The sequence below is a fragment of the Ursus maritimus genome, unplaced genomic scaffold (genome assembly GCF_017311325.1).
Source record: "Ursus maritimus isolate PB19 unplaced genomic scaffold, ASM1731132v1 scaffold_26, whole genome shotgun sequence".
Classification (NCBI taxonomy): domain Eukaryota; kingdom Metazoa; phylum Chordata; class Mammalia; order Carnivora; family Ursidae; genus Ursus; species Ursus maritimus.
Genome location: NW_024425119.1, coordinates 12809445 through 12831784, shown reverse-complemented (window position 1 = coordinate 12831784; position 22340 = coordinate 12809445). Strand labels below are relative to the sequence as shown.

The window sequence follows — 22340 nt, the reverse complement described above, 5'->3', positions numbered from 1 at the left end:
TCTCTTTTTGTGTAAGTGTGGAGTCCTGCACAATGTCCTCTTAGTTTTCATATGCCTTCCTTCAAGACCCTACTGAAATAGTCTTCTGTGCCTCAAAGCCAGTGGGGTTTTGCACAAGGACTGGAAGGGCTGAGTCCCACGTGGAGTGAGGCCACTGTCTATTAACCACTTGGCACCTCATGTTTACCACTTTGATGGATAAATAAGCTGTCAGTTGCCTGAAAATCCCATTCTTAAGTGGTAATGGAGAGCTCTGGCGCTCATCTTCCTTAAATTCATAAATTCGGACCAGTTTCACCTAAGAGTATTTTTCTTAACTACTTTAATTCAACTTGACCCTACCTAAGACATTAAACCTAACAAATATTTATTAAGCTCCTCTATAAAAGGGACTCTGACGACTTCTTGTCTTTTCATGGGATACCCAAGATCATCTTTCCAGTTAACCCCCATGTCTTACTATTTCACTATTTGAGCTAAGTATCAACTGTAAACATAAAGATTTCCAATGTTCAAGCTTCTTTTAAATTATTTCTGAGAATGTTTGGTAAGCTGGTGCCTTGTTCTTAATTAGAACGTTTCCCCCATAATGATTAATTTTATGTGTCATGGTAGCTGGGCCATGGTGCCTAGACACGTGGCCAAACATAATTCTGGATGTTTCTGTGAGGGTGTTTTGAATGAGATTAACATTCAAATCAGTGGACTTTGAGTGAAGCAGATTCCCCTCTATAATGCGTGTGGGCTTCATTCAATCAGTTGAATAGAACAAAAGACTGACCACCTCCTCCCCCCAAACAAGGGACAATTCTGCCAGCAGACAGTCTTTGGACTTGAACTGCAGCAATGGCTCTTCCCTGGGTTCCCACCTGCCAGCCCTATCTTACCCGCAGATTTTGAACCTGCCTGCCTCCATAATCACATGAGCCAATTTTTTAAAAATAAATGTCTTTCTGTATATAATTTACACATCCGATTGGTTCTGTTTCTCCGGAGAATCCTGAGTAATACACCCCCATTCACGATCCAGGTCTTTGAGATGGAAGATTTCATCTTGGCAGAAAAGAAATTGTGCGTAGTTCTGAGAGCTTGTTAGAGATTCTGTTTAAAGATCTACAGAAGGAAAAGAAGCAAGGATGCTCTGGAGGTCTGACCCATGACCAGGCAAATGACACGGGGGAATAAATCCCAGGGAGAACTAAGGGAGAGAAGTAGCCTCTTATAATAGTATCCCAGAAGTGATCTAAGAAATTACATAGGTCTCTGAAAGGGTCTCAATAATCAATGCAATTTGATTAATTGACTTTAAAATATGTTAAAGTTTTATTTTCAGGTTCCATTGTGTATTTTTTGTGTATTACTCTGTGCAGTTATTTCATCCAAAACCACAGGGGACAGAGCACCAAATCCACGTTAAAACAATTGGTATGATATTAGTGTTGACACAGTGCTAGGGTACACGGTATCTACTCTGCTTTTCCACTGTTAATTCCAGTCCTTATTGCTCACAGAAAGCAGCAAAGCTTTCCTTTTCTCATCTGCCCCATACAGATATGCCCAGTTTATGCAATGAATGGGTTTCTGCAAAGGTATGTGATGCATACCTTTGTGAATTACTTTATATTTTGAAGACACATTAGGGGAATTGGCTATTTCAAAGAAACTTTACAAGTATCTCATTTCTTAATGTCATAAGTCATTCTGATTCAAGACCATAACAACCCCCTGATGTATTAGCTTATGAAGTTCTATTTTTTGCTTTAGAGGTTTAATTAAGATAAGATAAAACTATACCTAATAACATTCATTTGCCTGAAAGAGTTATTGCAGAATGCCTAATGTATTACCAGAAAGTAGTTTAATGTCTCAAATAAATGCCAAGTTGTTCAAATCACACTGATTGACAACTTCATTAGGTATAAACGTCACCATTATCCCTACTGTCCTGCATTTTTTAGGAAGAAAACATTCACACGGTGAAGGGAATCAGAATCTATTTTTATATCCCTAGAGTTATAAACATTTGTATCAAAATATTTACAATTATAGTATATGAAATATCAATCTATTAAAGGAGAAGCCAAATACAGTACTAGAACAATCCACCAATGTAATGCAAATTACATGAGACATAAATGTCACAGAAATAAAGTAAAAGACAAAGGAATACATGGTTCACTCCAGTCATGGTTTGACTTTTCAACGTAATGCGAGTATCTCTTTTGGGTATATCTGATATGTAAGTATGCTTCTGCACATAAGACAGCCTTCTATAATCATGTGATAATTAAATCATAATTAAAAAGTTCGTCATCCCACAGTTTTGCTTGCCATCTCTCTACCCCCAACCCATGTAATCTGGTGGCCTGCCCTCAACAGTCCCTTAACCAGGATGAACATAGAGCAATATACTTAGTCATCGTCCTTTTACAGAAATACCAACAATCATGGCATGACAACTCCCCAGAAAGGCAAAGTATGTAAGAGATGGGATAAGGAGAGAGCTGGGAGAAGGAAAGCAGGCAAGATGCCTCAGATTCCCCCTGGGGTAGATCTTCTTCTCGAGTAATAAAGGAAACGTCTTCCCAAAACAACCCCTTCTGACAGAATCTGAGATGGCTTGAAATAGCTGCTCCAGGCCAGAGCAATGCCTGCTTAACCAGGAATAGCATACTGCTACTAAGTCCTATATAGAAATGCTCCTATGGCAACAGACAGTCCAATTGCCAACTGACTGGGTACCACAAGAGTTTTTGCTTTTTATTTTTTCTCTTAAAGAAAATATCTGCCCATCACCTATATTTTTATTTGTCCCATGGGAATTTTCTAGTTTTCCTGGGAATGCAGGCCCTCTGTTCTAATCATGACTGAAATCTAGTCTGTTTAATACTTTACAGTGATATAGCACCTTTCGCCCAAGAATCTCTTTGGTTTTGGTTTGTGTGTGTTTTACTAAACTCTCAGAATTGCCCTGCCTCACCTGTGGGATAGGCAGGGCCTCTGAAAGGCAATGGCTCCAGCCCGTGTCACAGAGAGAGCTACCACTGAGCCTAGGAGTCCCAATCCCCAATGCAAATGATTAGACAAAATGTCATCTAAAGTTATAATTTAGAGGGAGAGTAATAAATCATGTTACAAGGAACCATGTCCATCTCTCTCCCAGTATGTGCTTCAAAGAAACACTGATGGCATAGACAGGGGGTTCTAAAAACATAACCCTCCTGTAGCACTGTCACGAGATTGCCCCTGGGTCCCATAATTTGTGTGGTGCTTTCACCATGGAATTGGTCATTAGTGGCTTTACAGAAATGCCAAAAGAGCTGCTCTGGCTTTAAGCAAGAGGCCTAGCAAAGTCCATAGCAAGAGGTCTCTGTGAGGGACAGCTGTGTGAGGTCCGGTCTGGGTTCTGACCATCCCCCAGGCCTTCCACTGTGAAAAGTTCTCTTTCTTGGTTTCACTCACCCACCAATTTGGCCTTAGGACTCTATCTCTTTCTCCCATTTCGTCACAAATACCACTGAGTTCCACAGTTAAATATCTGTTCTAAAGAGGGATAATGGCTTGCTGGCCAAAGCCCTCGGATAGGCCCTTCAGACTGGAATGTGATGTTTTGCTTTGGGTCAGAAAGGCGGGATGGCTTCCGGGCTTAGCATATTCGACACGAAAACAAGATCTGCTCTTGCTGGAACTTGTACCGCTATTTGAACTTGATGCAATAGGTCTGAGAACCGCAGGGCGAGACCCAGAATTCAGCCTCAGCAGTGGAGCCAGTGGTGTGGCAGCTGATGGGGCCCCAGGCAGTGTGTGTGACTGCGACCAGCTGGAGGCCAAGTCTGGGGGCTGCAGAGAGGCCCTCTGGCTCATCGGGGAGCAGCGGAGAACTAGCCAGCTACTTTCTCCCAAGGGCAGGGGGCTCCACGGTACAGAACCTCCTCAGGAATGGTTTGGATTTCAGCCTCTCCCACCCTACTTCCCCTCCCCGCCCCCCTCCCCTCTCTTGCTTTTTCCTGCATAGTATCTTCCACGTCCCTCCCAGATTCAACGGCTTCCTTCTCCCCACCCCCCTGATCCCCGTGAATTTGTTCGGCCTTATTTCTTTCTCAGAACTAGATAGAGCACGCCGATGATGAAGCTAGAGCAGAAGCAGATCCAGGTCAGGATGAAGGAGTAGCCGTGGTGACTGTTCCCGTAGTTGGTTCCATAACCACCAGCGTAATGATGCGTATAGATAGACACCCCGACCATAATGCACAACCCTGCAAGGGGGGAAAAAAGTTTCATTTTGGGGGTTGTTTTACATTAAAACCAAGAAAAAAAATGTATAACTTTTCAAATCTCCTATTTCCCTTATAGCAAAATGGGAAATTTCACTGGGGAAATAAAACCTGGTTGTTTAGCCCCATACGATAGTTCTGTTGATTTGCCTTGAACCAACCTTGAGGGCTGTGTTGATGAACTAGAGGTTTATTTAAGAGGTTTATTTAAAAGTTGATAAACTAGAGGTTTATTTAAAACCCCCACTGGTTTGTGCAGCTCCGAGCGCGAAGTAAAACACAGAGCTTCACGTCCACCCCCAGCCTTTCCCTCTGGACCCCAGCGTAGGGAGGCCGGCTGCCCAGGATGCCAAAGCACACAGCTTTAAGACCAAATCGCACGTTCGGGAAGAACGGCGGAAGGATGAGAACCACGCTGACATGCCCGGTGGCAGTGGCTTCATCTGAGGACTCCCCCCTTCCCGCCCTCAAGTGTCTTGCGCACAAGTGCGTATAACGGGCGTGGCTCGGCCACTTGGTAGCCCCCCACCGGGAGCGCTGGGTTGAAACAGGGCAGTCTGTTCAGTGCAGAGGACAGCGCTTATTCCAAGCACTAGCAGGGGTTCTCAAAACGAGGACAAACAATCAGAGTAAAAGTGTCCACAGCAGCTTCGCTGAGCCACGTGCCCATCTGCCCACATCGCCAAGAGCACCCGTGGGAAGACCACCCTAAAAGCGTTTCCACCATCGACTGCAGCCCGCCCCGACGGTACTCACAGCACACCAGCATGGTGGCCCCGGAGAGGAAGAAGCGGTTTCCTTTCTCCATGGTGAACAGCTGGAACACGAAGACCACGAGGGAGATGACGGAGAAGATGATGGACAGGATCATGAAGGCCTGCACGGCCTTGAGGGCGTCTGCGGACACCGGAAGAGGAGAACAAGGCTATTAGGCTAAGCAGTCCCTGGCAGGCTGCACCCTTCCCTGCTCACCGCCATCGCCAGTGCCGAACACAGTCCTCTCAGACGTACCTTCACTGGCATATGACAGGACGTCATCGCAGCCACCGTTGGTACAGTTTTTCCAAAGACCGACTGATGCTCTTGTAACATCCGAAACCACCCAGACCTGAAACCAAAAGGAAACAACCCGTTGCTTAAAAGCTGACCCTCGGCTTTAAAAGGAAAAGAAACAGCAAATCAGATTTGTGGCAGGATCGAATGTTCAGCAACACCGCATATGGGGCCACCGATATGGCTAAGCACCCCACCTCTTGGTGGAAATGAGGTCTAAAACTGAAGCCACGGGGGTGCCAGGAGAGAAGGTGGGAGATTGTGTGACTGAAGAAAAATCACATAGCTTCTCTGGGCTTCACATTCCTCATTACTAGAAAGAAAAGAAAAGAAAAGAAAAGAAAAGAAAAGAAAAGAAAAAAGAAAGAAAGAAAGAAAAAAGAAGGAAGAAAGAAAAAGAAAGAAAGAAAGAAAGAAAGAAAGAAAGAAAGAAAGAAAGAAAGAAAGAAAGAAATTCAATCATAGTGGTTTAAAAGCCTGAGGTTCTAAGAAACAGAAACACGGGGTGAGGCAATTGGTTTTGAGTATGTACCAACCATACACTATCAAGACCATTTTAGGGACGGCTGGGGGGCTCAGTCGGTGAAGTGTCTGCCTTCTGCTCAGGTCATGATCTTGGGGTCCCGAGGTCGAGTCCCACAGGGGGCTCTCTGCTCAGCGGGGAGTCTACTTCTCCTTCTCCCTCTGCCCCTCCCCCCTGCTCATGCTCACTCTCTCCATCTCTGTCTCTGTCTCTCTCTCAAATAAATAAACAAAATCTTAAAAAAAAAAAAAGACCATTTCATGTAAGGGCCTAAGGGGGTGTGGGGCCCCCTGAAAGTAGAAGAGTGACCAACATGTATTCCCAAGGCTCACTGTGGTGCCAGTGTCCCTTCCCACCCCGCCCAAGAAAAAAAATTATTCTTCAGGAAAACAAACACTCAGCTTGTCCACGCAGAGCACCTGTTGGAATGGGCATTGCTGGAAGGACAGGGCCAAGGATGTGTGATCACCTGCTCTAGATGCAATAAACAACTGTATGCCAAGCCGTATATTAGGGGCTGATAATTTCGATATTCAGCACTTTGGCATCCACTAATGCCGTCTGAAGTCATTTATCAGGCTTGTCATCCTCAGAGACTTGGGGTTGGGGCACAGAATGGCCCACCTGCAGTCTGGAGGAGGGCTCATGGGCTAGGAGTCCTAAATCAGCCTTGCTCGTGTTGACCACATCCACCCACGGGAGCAAAACTCTTCTATCTGAACTTCAAAATCCATTTGTCCTTTAACTGCAACATGGACCTAAACAGACTGTGGAGCCACCGTTTGCCTGTCCAGTGATGGGTGGCCTTGATTTTTGTGTGCGGAGAGCAGTCTCGTTCCTTTCTGAGAAAAGCACAGTAGAAGCAAATCTGATGCTATAAACAACCGCTAGAGGTCAGAGTAGCCCAAGGTTCAGAGAGAAACATATTTTTACATTGTTTTGCCTGAGTGAGTGAATTCCGTGGAACCAGGTTAATCCGGCACACTTCCTACCTTCGCATGCTCCTCTCAGCTCCGAATTTCAATGTGTCAGTCTGGCCACCAAAGCTTCTCACCGTCTCTCTCCACCTCTATCCTTCTAATCAAGGTTCCCAGGAGGAAAAGAATCTCTGCTCTCAGTACGGGGAGGTCACCATTGTGCCCTGAACAAAGCCTCTCCCTCCCACCGGGGCACCGAGGCCAGCACTCCTGCCTGCAGGGCATCCCTGGGCTCCTTCCAGGATTCGTCCTCCTCCAGGAGACCCCGCCTATCTACCCTTCCTCCAAGCTCTACCTCCGGACAAGGTTCTACCAGAAACTAAGGAAGCCTCATTGTCTTCTCCAGCCTCTAGCCGCCTACAGCCCTGGTGGGATCGCTCTGGTAGACCCTGGCTATTCTCCTCCGGTTATTTCATGATTTGAAGTGCGAGTGTGTGCTCTTTTTTTTTTCCCACAACTAAACTGTATATTCCCGAGGGGCAGGGATTGTGGCTCAAACTTCCCTTGTAGGACTTTATATAAATATTCAGATAACTTCTGGGTGAATGAATGAACAAAAGAATGTATTACTCACATTGGCAATGGTGGAGACAAATAACATGATGACAGTGGCGATGTGGACCACAAAGATACCAGCCAGTAATACCAACATCTTGGCTTTTTGATGCCTCAAAGAGCAGCGAGAGTTCTGAAAAGAAAGAAGATAAATGGGGGGAAAGGGTTACTGTCAGATTCAATCAGACAATTCAGCCTTCCCACAGGTGTGGACTGTCTGCTAAAATCAGGAGGAGCTGCAATAAACACCATTACGATTTCATTATAAATTCCTGAAAACATCTTGTTAACCTAGTTTCCTAAATGCCTATTCGTCTATTTACATATACCTAAATATAAACGTAATTCTGCTTCTCAAGTATTTATATATTCATCCCTCTAATAAAGCCTGTTTCCCGAAAAACACACACACACACACTTTATCCCTGTTAATGTTTTATTTTGTTCATGTTTTAAGAACCTTAAGACTTTGATTTTTAAAAGGCTTTTCACAGCTCTAATTTCCAGGTGCCTGTGCAACAATGTCATATAAATGTCCATTGTCCACTAGGGAAGTGTCCAAGGCTCTGGCAAACTGCTCACCCAGCGGTATTAATAGAAGTGGATCCCTTCTGCAGAATAGTAGCTATTACTCAATGCCCATAGACTGAATAGGCTACTAATTTGCTCCCAGGTGAGATATAAAATGGAAGAGCCACAACTTCTGTTATTATAATGCCGTTTGGTATTCAATAATTATAACAACCTAATTGCAGTGTCACGGTCTGATCACCTACTGATTGAACATTTCAGATCCGCAGTGCAGCACCTGAGCCTTTGGGCTGTGTGTGCCTCGTGGCAGGGACTCTGCTATTGGTCTAGGGCTTGATGCTGTATTTTCTTTGACGCAGTATGTCAGTTCCGGGGCTTTAGAAGTAACGCAGACTGAAACACCACTGAACGAGCCTCCTATCTGTGCATGACATTTACACAACGTCCAATGCTTCAGGACTCCATGGAGAAGATAGGCAAATGCATGAATCACATGATGGGAGGCCTGGGAACGAATACGGATTAAGAATGGGCATAGATAAACCAAACTATTCAACCACAATTTCAGCAGAGGAGAAGGGAGCCCATGGTTCATAAAAGAAATCATAAAGAGGGGCGCCTGGGTGGCGCAGTCATTAAGCATCTGCCTTCGGCTCAGGGCGTGATCAGGGCGTGATCCTGGCGTTACGGGATCGAGCCCCACATCAGGCTCCTCCGCTAGGAGCCTGCTTCTTCCTCTCACACTCCCCCTGCTGTGTTCCCTCTCTCACTGGCTGTCTCTCTGTCAAATAAATAAATAAAATTAAAAAAAAAAAAAGAAATCATAAAGAAGGGAGCTCATTGATGATAAAGAAAGTGTCAAGGATGCACATGGGAGCGGCTATGCTGGTTTATGTCAGCTGCAGAGGGAGGGTTTATCGTGCCTGAGATAGTTAGGATGCAATGCAGTCTCAAGGGACTTCAAAAGGAAAGGGCTGGAGGTTATTCACACCAGGGTGGATGTGTGGATGTCCACACCTAGGGAGGAGATGGCTGAGCACATCCTGCAATTGTCCCACTTCTCTCTCTCGCTCCACCTAATTTTGTTGAAGCTTTGAGCCTGCTTGAGCCACTTTTCTATTGTCCCGGGTACTTAGTGGCCAGCACGGATGCTATCATCTCAACATTTCAAGTGCCTTTTATCTCTTCTCACTTTCCTCATCAGATACTCGAAATCTAGAATGTTCTTAAAAAAAAAAATCTAGAATGTTCTAATGTACACAAAGGGGCCTGCTCTTTGCAGGCCAGGAATGAGAGTCAGACCTTGACGTCCACCGTCCATCCCAACCTTCTCCAACAACCCCTGCCTTCCTTCCCAGGCCAGGCATCGCCCTCCAATCCAGGCTACTTTGTAGGGATTTGTCCAATTTCACTGTGAATGACAAAAATCATGAAGTTTATCCTGCTATCTCAGGGGAGAGCTTGGAGCTTTCATGCCTGCTATTAATAATCTCCTCGCACACTCAAATTCTTTTTTGTTTTCCGCGGGTTCCCGCATACCTCCACAATTTTCTGCTTGACTTTAATGCACAGTGAAAAGAGATTTTTGAATTAAACAGGTTGAGTTAGAATCATCTAGTCATTTCCTTCCATCCTCTGTAAAGTGGGGGCCATAATGCCGATCCCAGAGGAAAATACAAGGTAATGGACCATGTTTGTGAAACTAGCAACGTCCACCACATGGCTGGCACTAACGGGGCTGCTTTGGTTGTGGTTATTAGCATTACTATTATTATTATTCTACGAAACTGACAGTAGCTGCAGCTGTTGCCAACATAACGAGTCAGTTAATCACCAGGTTACCCCATGTTAAGTACAAGCAATAGGATATCTGCCATGTACTTCATCAGGCAGTGTCTACAAACCATTTTGGTCCTCTTAGAAATTGCCCTTATGCCTAATCCCTGCCCTGTGAGTGGGGAGACTACTAAGAACACACCCACGGGAATCAGAAGGAACAAGCTCACTCTTCTCATCCCTGTCCCAACTGTCCTCCTGACACCCCCAAAATTCACACCATCACTGGATCCTGATCTTGCCCTTCATGGGGAAAGAAAGAGTCTGACTGTAGGGAATTGCAAATCTTACATTAAAAGTTGTATGTTTAATCCTCCTTGGGCTCTATAAATGTCTTTTTTATTCCTTTGGCTTCTAACCGACAAACATCCTCCTCCTGATAGGGGGACGTGGTTGAGGGGCCCAGAACGGAATGTGATACACCAAGTGAGGCCTCTTAAACGAGGTGGAGCGCTGTGAGTTCCCTGCTTTACATGCTGTTGGGAATTCAGCAGCACTTTCTGTCTCCTTGGGTTGCTATGTAACCCTCCAGAGTAAGTCTCATTGCTTTCATCCCTACTCACCCTCTCCATTTTGATGACTTGATCATTACTGCATTCCACAACCCTCTTTCTACTGCACCTCACTTTGGCCCATCCACTGCACCCCCAGCCTCTGGATCTCACTCCTGATCTAGAGGGTAATGGCCTTATGAACGAGAGGTCCTAGAGTGCCCTGCCGTGTAGTGTCCCCTGTTTTACAGGGCCTGGCACTTCCCCATGTGTGTTGTGTGCGTTCTGCTTTTGCGTCCTGGCCCCTTTACCCTTCAGGTCAGTTGTCTGCAGAGGCTCTCTTTGCCTGACCTGAGCAGTGTTTGGTCCCTGGCCCGAACATGATGCATTTTAACTAGGTGTGCTCTGGTCTGCTTATGAAATGAGACCCATCGCCACCGTCACAGGAACCAAGGCTGGATCTCACTCCTGATCAATACCAAAGCCCCACCTGATCATTACCCCCCTGCCTGGTGCAGCCTGGAGGAGTGGGCAGGGGAATCAAGCAAAGAAGTGACTCTCTCATCTTAGATTCCTGTGGTTGTGCCACTTCTGTCTACCAAGGAAAGGAGCAAAATGTCTTGGATTAGCTGGAGCTCTTAGTGTACAGAACACAGAATTCCCTCTGCTTTTGCCTGCTGCATCCAGCCAGAAGTAGGGGCTATTTAGCTGCAGCTAGCACATAATGTATGTAGCTTCTCCATCTTTTCACTGCCCCCAGTTTGTCAGGTTTCATTAGTGTCATCCATTGTCAGGTTACAGGGGCTTCCATTGTTTTCAGTGGCCCTCCCCAACTCATTTGGAAACAGAACGAACTATCTTCTTAAATTTCTGACCTGAATTATCCCTTCCAGTCCCTCTACTAAAGAGCCCCCAGCAGAGAAACCCTCAGCCAAAGGTGGGGTAGAAGGGCAAATCTTGATATCTTTACAGACAACCATGAGAGATACCTAGTGGGTGGATGTCTGGGGATCTATCGAGTAGCAGAGCACAATGGGAATAAATAACAGAAGGTCTCAGGCTCTTGAAACTTCCATCCACCCACTACTTGCAGTGTAGCTTGCAGGGAGACTCATTCCCTACCCTGGTGTGTATCTTGCGTCATAAAAAAGCACTGAAAAGAGACCTTTTCTGAACATTCATATCATTGGAAGTACTGGCCGCTACAACTTTCCTTCTTGGCAATTTGTTTCACTAAAACAGAAATTGGCTTCTTCCTCACACCTCCCTAAAATGCTTTGGATGGCACTCTCCAGTGGAAAGCATACCCTTAGTCACAGCTGGGCAGCTCAAACCAGGAAGTACAAAATAACAGCATTGCAATTCTGAACACTTAGGCACAATGCCTGCCCCTCAGAACATTTGGTGCACTGGGCAGTCCCAAAGTTTGTCAGTTGGTTGCTGGGAACTCCCATAACATTATTTATGGTACTTCAACTCTCAGACCCAAGCCCATAGAGCCAGTCCATTCACAGTGTTCTCAAAGAATAGGACATCCACTGACTATTCCATGTGAGGTGCCAGGAACACATTTCTCCACCCATCACTGTAAGCAGAGTACGACTTCTTGGGACAGGGATGCTCAGGGCTATCACTGCACTGGGTGGGAAACTGAGAAAAGTATAGGAGGCACAAACGTTGACTCTAGACAGAAGTTGAGTGTTAAGAGAAAAGGAAGTTAGAAACTTAAAGTCACACATCAGCTCTCTGATATCCCCTTTTCTTTTGTTCTTTCTTCCAAATGCGTAGGCCAGCCAGTTCCCTTTCCACCACCACCATCTTTTATTCTTGACCATGCTTCCCCTTTTCTTCTCGAATTGCTCAGCCCACAGAGGACCACCAGTCTCTTTATGTCCTTCGTCCCGATGCAAACCTCACAACCACTGACCATTCTAGATTTGGATAAGTTCTTTGCTAAAAGAAAACTAGGACAGTTAGTGGAAATGACCTTGAGAATTACAATTGCTGGTGACTGGAGGTGTAAACGACTAATTAATGTGAGGTGGGGGTGGGGGAGATAACTGCCCTCTCCAGTTGTCTCCATTCACTTAAATCTTTATTGTTTTCTTGTCTTCCTTTTATGCCTTCCTACTCCTCTAAAATATGAAAGAATCAAAGGACCATATCTCTGAGACTGCCTTGCATTGCCTCTTTGCCTTTGCTTTTCGAGTGCTCTGACCATGAGGAGTCAATCAGGCCTCTGTGAACACCTTTCCTTTTCTGATGAGGACCTAATACTGCAGAGACTTTGAGGATAATTGACTTCTAAAGACACAGCAGGGGACTTGAGATGTTCAGAATTTGGATCCATGGTTGTTAAGCTAACTTCTTCCTGCCTTGGAGTATGTGTGTTTACGGAACGCCTGCCACCAGGGTCTGGGAGATACAGTTCTTTAAGGGTGGTCTAAGTCACAATAAGTGGGAACAATACACCAGAACAGAACAATCAAAAACCCACTTCTCCAGCAAAGGAAGTGGTGGAAATCCTGGGCTTGAATCACTGAAGAACTAGCCTGAACCTCGGGGTGTAACATAATCGGAAATGGGGCTGGAGGGTGGAGACGGCGGGGGCTGTGTGAGCAGGGGGGAGTCTCGCAGAGCTCAAATGTCCATGATTCATTTGAGAGTGGGTGAGATTCCCCCAGACAAAGTCACAGCGGAGGCATCCTCTACCAGATGGTGCAAGAGAGTTTTCTGAGAGCATGTGAATCGGCTGGCTAGCTAGAAAACGGTTCAGTCATTTTCCTAACCGCCTCGGATAACCCAGTCTTCTCTGGGGAGAAGGGAGTAATAATGGCCAGCTGCCAAATCCCCCGTCTCTCCTTCCACTCATCCCACTTTTATTGCCCAAAGCACAGTCAGGTCATGAGTCCTTCCTCCATCATTTACCCCTCATCTATTCCTTACTTGCTGCTCACATTGTCCTTGTCCCGTTTAGATCCTAGCCTGGACCACAGCATCAGCCTCTGGCATGGTCCTCCTTCTAAGCGCCCCCCCCTCCCCCCGACATATGCTCCATGCCACGGCATTATCCGACCTTGTCGCTCCTCTGCTCAAGATCCTCCAAACATCTCAGCACCCCCTCCACCCAGCCCTGGAAAAGAGATTCTAAACACCTTACTCCAGCCCTGGGAATCCTGAGAATGTGGTTTCCAAAGAAAAAGCCCTGCTTTTAAGTATCCTTCCTCCAGGAACTACCTATCGAACATTTTTCAAGGAAGCTCAAACCCTGCCTCCTCTAGGAAGCCTTCCCAGATACACAGAAGTAGTCATTTTCCCCACTACGCTATAGTCCTTACATGGCCCTTTATTAAAACTGCTAGTGGCAGCCTGGCTGGTAACAGAATTACTTATGGAAATATTTGGCTCCCCAACCCCTAAGATTCTAAGTTTCTGAAGGGAGAGTCTTACCTATGACAGGTACCAAGTAAACTTCCATTCAGTGAGCAAATAAATGTTGTTAGGAAGGCAATTTTTTTTCTTACATACATGAACTTTAGTCCTTTGTAATTTTTAGAAATTATTTATATGTTACTATAACTATGTATGGATCATCTTATCATATGCAACCTCTGTGTTACATACTGCTATATAAATACCTTTGTAAACATGAATATTTCCCGAGTAAGTCTGACATTTAAATGTACAAGGGTATATATGTGTTTGTTGTCTTTTATTTAAGAAGAAATAAGTAGATGCAAAGAAAATAGCTTAAATTTCTAAACACTGATTTATCCACGGATTTAACTTCTCTATCTCTTTAAGTTATAGAATCTCTGGACTGAGAAGAGGGGCCTTAAAATTCCTCCCCAATATATGAACCTCAACTACAAATCTACACCGCAGAACTATCTAGGTCATGCTTAAACACCTCCTGTGACGGGGAGCTCATTACTTGCCAAGACCCTCCCATCAGGAAGTCCTTCTGACAATGCATCAGAACCTGCTCTTGGCAACTACTACCCTTAATCTCAGTTCTGCCCTTCATCCAGAGTGGCCTCTTCAGACCTTCTCTAGAACAGTGACCTTTGCAGCAGAACTTTCCAGCTACCGGAGAACTAGCCAAAAGACATCACCTTAGATCCCCAAATCTCAATCACATCATAACACAGTCTTGATTTTATTCAACTGTTAGACATTATTCTGTCTTCTCATTGATTCATGTTTTCCCGATGATGGAATCTCCATCTCTTTCTGGAAAACTGTGAACTTTGAAGAAAGCTGTCTCACACCATCTGACCAAGGACGTGGTGCTTCCTGCCAGGCACGAGAGAAGATGAAAGACAAAGCTGCCCTGGTCACACGATCTCCAGGAGTCAGCCCCTATCCCTGCCCCATCTCCCTAGCGTCACATCCAGCGGCCGCCGCTTCTCCCTGTGTAGAGTGGCAGCACCAGCGCCCTTCTGTCCTCTACACATCAGGATCATGCTGCTTTGGTCGGCTTGTTTTGATGTGTTTGTGTCCCCTGGAGGATCATTTGGGTTGGCAAAGTGGATGTCCATTTAACACAAAAGCAGAAACGGAAACACTCTCTTTTGGGAGCAGTCGGAGAGGATGTATCCGGAGGAGGAAAAGGCTGGGATTAAAAGCAGGTGGAGTGGATGAGACCTTGGATGAGCCTTTCTGGCCATTGTTATTGTTGTTCTATGTCAGGCGTACTTTCCATTCTAAATGTTGTTTTTACGCAAGGGTGGGAGAGGGGGATGTTAATTTCTCCGTGGGAAACATGGGGAGAGAAAGAATCCCAACGGACCATTTCCTCCTGCCTCTGGATATCTCATGTTTGGTGTGGAAGGAAAGAATTTCAGGTTGTACTTCACTCTACCCACATCATTCTGGGGCCTGATGTTTTTACATGAGGGGCAGGTTTTATGACCAGAAGAAACATCAGACATCAAGCCACAAAAGTAACTACAGGCTCCAGGGAAAACAACTATGTTTTCATGGTCTTGGGGGAAAGGGAGCTCCATCTCCCAAATGTGGTCTATCGATAATGAATGGGGGTTATTATAGAAAGAGGAGTGTGTGTCTGACACTGGTATAAACAAGCACAGACTCTTGCATAGTTAAGGATAAAGAACCAGGGGATGGGGGTGGGGGAACAAGCATGCTATTAAAAAAAAAAAAAGGAAGGAAGGAAAGAAGGACAGAAGGAAGGAACGGAGAAAGAAAGAAAGAAAGAAAGAAAGAAAGAAAGAAAGAAAGAAAGAAAGAAAGAAAGAAAGAGGAGCACCTATTAGAAAACCAAAATCTGAAACAAATTTTGCCTCTGAGTAACTGCTGACTCTGGGAAAACCCCATTACCTCTGGCTGGCGGCTCCTACAGGGACAGAGTACATAGCGGTAGAGCGTGGGTGCCAGGTTCGAATCCTGATGCCACAGATTCCCTTTTTTTTTATGTCAGTGTTGTTGAGGCATAATTGGCATGTAAAAATTTTAAGATACCTAACGCATACATTGAGGGGATTCGTTGACTCCAGCACTTCTTAACTGGGATCGATAGACCTCAGAGGGTTAGTGTGAGGATTCCTGCCTGCGCCCAAAGGCTGTATGGTTGTCGGTTTTTCTTCTCGTTCCTTTATGCACCAGGAGAAGCTCCGGCCAGCAAACTGGGCTTTAAGCTTCTCTGGCAGAATCTGAGGGCCAGCAACTTTGCTAAAGGCAAACAAGTAGCATGAATCTTGTTTTTGCAAATGCTCCCAAGGAGAATAACCTCTCTCTCTCATTTCCCCTTGTCCTCCTTCGTGTCCAAGGAGGGGGTGGATCTGGCAACATCTGCAAAGGCTCAGGCCAGACGTGGGCCGCCAGGCGGGGCTGGCCCACGCCCCCAGACCGCAGCTGGCCAGGCCGCTGGGCGATGGCCCCCGGGTGGGGACAGAAGCCGCAGTTGTCTTCTGCTTCTGACAAAAGAGGAGTGTTTTGCAAGGGAGAGGTTGCCAAGACAATAACTAGGGGTTGGGAAGAAAATCAAGGTGTGGCCCGGGCCCCGCGGCGCTTGGGCGGGTCGCCAGTAGGTGGCGCCAGCATGCTTCCCCCAGCAGAGCCGCTGCCCGGAGAGTCCCGGAGCTGGGAGGGAGGCAGCCGGCAGCCAGAGGCGGGCCAGAGGGCTGGGTGGGCGGCTGGGACTCTTAGTGTTTTTGAGGGCACTTGGTTCTTTAGGGTCGAGAGGCATCGAGGCTCTTTACTCCGATCTCTGAACAAAGGAGGAAATGCACCTTCCCCAGAGCTCAACCGGAATCAGAACAGAAGCCCACCGTCTCCCATCTTCCAAGCCAGGCCACTCCCACTCCCGGATTTGTCTCAGGGCTCTCGGCAGATGTTCTAGAACCAGAGCTCCCCTTCACTCTGTTCCTCCCACCAGCTCCTAGTTAATCAGTGGGTCGGCACAGCCCCTCAAAACCGTGCCCAGGGCAGCCGCTGCTTCACTGAGGAGACCCACCAGCAGAGCCAGCTCTGGGCCACCCCCAAAACCCAAACCAGATCCCCATACTGCAAGCCCTGAGACTCGCTTCCAACATTCCATCCAGGCCCCCGCCCACAGCACCCGGGTCCCTTCGCCACCAAAGCCGCATCCGGCAAAGCGAAGCTGGAACACACCCGCCAGCCCAACTCACGGTTTTGGGGTTGCAAACCTCTCTCCAGTTCCCCATCTCCAGCCCCCTAGGGAGGGGTCTTTGATTATTTGAAAGAAGCCAAAGGATCAAAGACCTCATTTTGCTCTTAGCTCTGATCTGACCCTTCCAAAAAGAGGAAAAACATCAAGGGAGATCACTGCCCTGTTGGCATAAATATTCAATGGAAATTCGAATGACACCAAGACTGTATCGACCTACCTTTGTTACTTGAGCAACAAACGTCCCCCCCTCTGAGGGGACAAAGAACAGAATATTTGGCCCTAAGGACTGTTCTGAAACACTGAGGGTGGGTGATCTCCAGACAAGAAGGGAAGGAAATAAGGGGCGCCTGGGTGGCTCAGTCGGTTAAGCTTCCGCCTCTGATCTCAGCTCAGGTCTTGATCTCAGGGTCGTGAGTTCAAGCCCCACATTGGGCTCCACACTGGCGGTGAAGCCTACTTAAAAAAAAAAAAAAAAAAAGGAAGGAAGGAAGGAAGAGCGGAATCCTCCTCACGCTTCTCCCTTGCTCTTTGACCTTCTCCCTGTCTTTCTCTTTCCACTTCACTCCTCCCTCTTCTCAGGCTTCCCAGTGGCACCTCTTCTCTCCCTCAACACACAGGCCTAAGGAAACACGGGCATTTGGACTTGCTCCCTCCCCCTTCTCTCCTCCTATTCGCTCTCATCCACACCTTCACCACCACACCCTCCCGCTGCCGGGTCTCACTCCCAGGGAAGAGGGTGGAGTTCCTTTCCCAGGACCAGTTCAGTTTCTCCCTGAACCTGGTTTGGTTACCAGGGAATCCCTTGCTGTTGTGAGTGTCTTAACAGGCTTATATAGCCTGCTTCTTCTCATCGGAGCTGGCCCCCTTGATGTTTCATTAATCAAACCTCTTCCTTGTCTTCCAAGAGCTGGGAGAACGCTCATCACTATCTGATGACAAGGCCTAAGGAATCTCAGAGTCGGCGAGCAGAGGAGGCTGCCTGGGCCCTCAGTCCTCTGTAAAATGCCCTGCAATGCAGCGTGAGGCCTCATTTAACTTTTTTACCAATTTTTATGGGTTAAACTATTAGCATGAGCCAAGGGATTTCCGAAACAGGATGATAACATCTTAGAATGCTAGAATTTCAGAGCCACAAGGAGCCTTGGAGACCATCAAGTTCAGTTCCCTCAGTCAAGAAGACAAGTGACTTGCCCATGGTCATTGGGCAGAGTCAGGCCAAGACCACAGCCCTCCAGCTCCCCGGCCACTTTGCGTCAGCCCCAAGATTCTGGCCCCCACTTTCAATATTCTCGATCTTAATGACTCCATTTGAAGGGAGAATTCATGAAACAGACTCAGGAACTACAAAAGCTGCCACATCCACATAAAACCAGTGGCACCAAGAGCAGAGGAGTCCACTTTAGTTCCAAGGAAGTGCCCATATCCAAAACAGGGAAGAAAACGCTGACTCGAAGATTTTTAAAAAGGAAGAGAGATAAACAGCAATCTCCACAAGGGCTTGTATGTTTGTCTTTATGTTTCAGGGTCAGTGGAGCTCCCAGTTAAATTGAGAGAAATCATTTTACCCAGTCTAGACACCAGGGACTGAAGCGTTAGGAAGAGCGGTTTCAAGACATGTGTGTTTGGGGGATGGGGTATTGAGTCAAGTAAATTCCTAACTAGAACCATATTTGGGCTCCTTTGATTACTGAACAGAAATTCGGGATCATCTAAGCAGAACTAGGAAGAGTATTAGAGAAGAGAAATTTATAGTCAGAAAATTTCAGATCTACCATGGCTAAAGATTACGAGCTCTTCTCAAGGACTGACATCCATTTTGCAAGCCAGCAATTAGTCCGGGGTTACAATGGATCTGCAACTTGGGCTTGTAGTTACGACAGGTGGTAACAGTGCAAAGGTGTGAGCTACAAGACCTATAAACCAAGTTATGGGATCACCCTAACAGGGCCAAGTTAGAAGCCTGTGTCTCTGGTATCGGACTGATTTAACCATGACCTCGTGGGTAGCAACCGGGTGTGTCCCTCTGAGTATGTGCCTCCAAGAGTCCCAAATGTCTCCGAGCTTTTGTGTTAGGCAGCCATGTATATACATGTGGTAAGTTAAAGAAGAAACCATATTCATGTGTTTGGAAAATGAAATACCTCAGAATCAAATCATGTGGATATGGCTGACGATGTATATAGTTTCAAAGCTTTAAAAATGCTTCCTGTTGGTTTTGAGTCTCAGGTAATAATAATACTGATCCATCAAGTTTTACCCATTAAATATTAATAAAGGGTTAAGCATTTAGAGGATAAGGGACATTGGAAAGAGCAACAACAAAAACGAAATAGAGAATTTCCGCACGCCCAGGACTGCAGAACTAGGGACAAAGTATAGAAGTTACAGAGAAGCCTACACAGATTTAAGATTTTCTAATAATTAGAGCTGTCCAGTAATGCAGGGGCGGCATGGGGGGGCATAGAGGCACCCTCTGGGGTAGGGAGCCGCCCTATTCTGGATATTTTAAGGACATGTAAAATGGCCATCTGTCCAAGGTGCTGTTAAAATAGGATTTCTACACATGGTGGGAGAATGAATGAATTGATCTTCAAACCAAGAATCCCTCCCAAACTGAGAATTTGATGCACAAAATTAAAGATAGAACATAACTAAATTTGCCTCGTGCCCTTTTCTGTGGCCGTTTTTCAGATATACTCCCCGATCAGGCTCTGCGGAGTCTACAGAACAGCATTTTGCTTCCTCTGTAAGCCTTCTAGGTCTCTGACTGCTCTCTCCCTCCATTGACCCCAGTGCATCTGGCATGAACTAGAGCCCCCAGAGCCCCCAGACCAAGCCAAGAGGCTCTGCATCCCCGGATGGTCTTTATGGAGCCCACTCCCAAGGCTCCCTAGAGTCTGCATGGTCCCCGGGACCTGGATGGGCCTAACCTGGTCTCCGGAAGGAAGCAGGAAGAGTTGGGAAAGTCACAGTCTTTCTGGGCAGTGGAAGGGATGACTTTCCTTTCCTCAGATATGTGCCCCGTACTGCTGGGAGGTAGCCAGCCTCTGTTCTGGGATGTAGTCCGCTCTGGCTTGGCCCTTGATGGCCTTCTGCCAACTCCCAGGACAGTGTAGTGCCCTCAAACAATGTAAAATCTGGGGGGTCCTCTGACCAGGACGCCAGACCGGATGGCCTGCCGCCCTCCAGACCGCACTCCACCCCCGCCCCATTCTTCCGAGTCTACGCTGGAATCCAACCCGCCTCTGAGGGTGGGAGGCAGCAGGGGGAAAAAATAACCCTCACATTTCAGTATTGTCCAAGACTTACAGCTGAAATCCAGAACAACTCCTGCCGCTAAGGAGCTCCCTCACTATTTCTCGGAGGCAGCAGGGAAAGCAGGAATTAGAACAGCATTTTCGTAACTGCCCTTGAACTTCGGGAAATAACACAGTGTATTTTCTCACAGCGCTACAGAGTAATGGGAAATGCTGCCCCAAAAACGCAATGCAGGATGGTCGACACCCTCCGGTTTGTCTGCTGACTGGTGAAGTATTGCGTGTAGCTTAAACTCGCACAGAACTACGAGAAGATTCGTACTAGATTCACAGAATACCATTAGTATCAACTTCAATAATGGCTCCCCTTAATCCACAGCCATGTAATCTGGAAATAATAAACATTTTAAGCAAATGTGGGAGTTCCCTGCATCTTGAAAAGTTTCCCTTGCACTTAATCATCCCCTCGAGGCCAGTTTTACAAGGCGCCTTGTCTCTACAATGTACACAGGCTGATTGCATTTAAATCTCTTCCAACGAGCGGCATTTCTAAAGGAAAAGCCTAATTTCGTCAGACAAGCTGAATCCTGTCATTTTCCTCGGCTTGTTTATGTAGAGGGGAATAAAAAACCCAGTATCTATGTTGAAATGGGCCACACCTCACCCAGAATGCTAACCTAAAACAAAACAAAAGCAAATAGAAATCACCCTTCTTCCTTTCTCCAGATTCACTTTACGATTAGCACGAGTGTTTGCACAACCACATTTGGGAAGAGTAAGACGACACATGGTCCAAAACAACCACTGCCTTCCATGCAGAAAAATTCCACATCCACCTAGAAACAATTATTTTATTATTTCTAATATGCCATCTTTTCACTCAACACTAAAATTTCTGGGGTGGAAGCACGAAGCCATTCAATCTTTCTTTTTTTTTACAGGAAGAGATGAAGTTCCCCTGCTCCACCCTCTCCTCCAAACCCGGTTTCCCTCCAGCCTCTTCCCATCCTCTGCATCTGGCGAGAAGAGAAGGAGCTCCGGATTCCACATCAGGCTGATTTGCACCAAATGAAACTCTCCCGCAGTTTATTTGAAACACCAGTCGATACCCCACCTCTCTGTCTTCTTTAAACAAACCCACCCTCTCCTTCCATGCCCAGGGGAGAAAAAACACTGACCTTTAAACAGAAGTGGATGAATGAGCTGAAAGAGCAGTGGAATAAGCAACAGCAAAAGTGAACTGAAAAGCACCCATCTATCCATCATCCAAAAAAGACCAGCAAACAACTGACAAGAGAAACAACTCAAATCCTGAAGCAATCTGAATCAAAAGGGACAACCTGGAAAACATCTGGCAAGTCGGTACGTCCTTTCAAAGGTACGCAGTATTTCCTCCATGAAGAGTCCCTTACCCCTTATCCCGGTGTGTTCCAAAGTCCCTGCTCTCAAGCCAGAAGCCAGTCACTGCAAAACCTAATCACAGCCCAGGCCCGCTGATTTCCCCGACGCCCCCAACCCCCTTCAGAAGGCATTTTTCTGAACCGTATAGAAAAAGTTGTCTGGGTATCCACTTGTAGCCAGAAGTTTCAAGAATTCAGTTCAGAGGATCACAGAAAAATACCCCAAGGAAAAAAGAAAAAGCAAAACTTAGATGACTAGTTCGGAAGAAGGAGCGCAGAGAAGGAAAGAGAAAGTTTGCTGAACTTCCCCGTAGCGTTGGACGCTGTCCTACCTGAGGGTCCCAGTGACTGAGGCGCCCTGAGTGGCAGGAGCTGGTGGCTGCCCGGTCTGGTCCGCTCTTCTGAAGGTATGTGACCGCACTGAGGGGAGGGACCTGCTTCCCGAGGTTATAAGTTTCCAGCGCTGGTGTGCTGGGGTGTGTGATGGGCGGTTTCTTTTCACTCTGTTTTAAAGGAGTTTCTATGAATCAGTCTGACTTTAAAAAAAAAAAAAAAAAAAAAGATTTGTTGGTAAGCTACGCCCTGCTAGGTTGGCAGTTGGTCAAGAGAGGCTGGGAGTGAGCCATCAATTCAAAAAAGCCTGTTAGGCTCCCTCTGACTCACACACACAGACCACAGTGGAAAAAGGAGTGACATTGCTTCAAATGAGTAATAGGAGTCACACAAATAGATCTGTTTACCGAAGCCCATTCCTCCTCACCGAAAAGGAGACTTGGTTACCATGGGCA

At 46.5% G+C, this 22340-nt stretch overlaps 1 protein-coding gene across 1 annotated transcript; it reads right to left on the bottom strand.

The window, feature by feature from the left end:
* Positions 1-1977: 1977 nt before the first annotated feature.
* EMP1 (epithelial membrane protein 1) lies at positions 1978-22036 on the bottom strand. Its single transcript, XM_008707013.2, has 5 exons — positions 21885-22036; positions 7402-7515; positions 5286-5382; positions 5031-5171; positions 1978-4256 (listed from the first exon to the last, which is right to left on the bottom strand). The coding sequence occupies exons 2-5, from the start codon at positions 7477-7479 to the stop codon at positions 4090-4092; spliced, it is 483 nt and encodes a 160-aa protein (XP_008705235.1). The 5' UTR covers positions 7480-7515; positions 21885-22036; the 3' UTR covers positions 1978-4089.
* Positions 22037-22340: the final 304 nt, after the last annotated feature.

Coding starts and splice junctions, on each gene's coding strand:
- EMP1 (XM_008707013.2), bottom strand. CDS start 7,479: ATGTTGGTATTACTGGCTGGTATCTTTGTGGTCCACATCGCCACTGTC. Junction 5,383..7,401: donor TTGTCTCCACCATTGCCAAT/GTGAGTAATACA, acceptor TTTTGGTTTCAG/GTCTGGGTGGTTTCGGATGT. Junction 5,172..5,285: donor CCTGTCATATGCCAGTGAAG/GTACGTCTGAGA, acceptor CGGTGTCCGCAG/ACGCCCTCAAGGCCGTGCAG.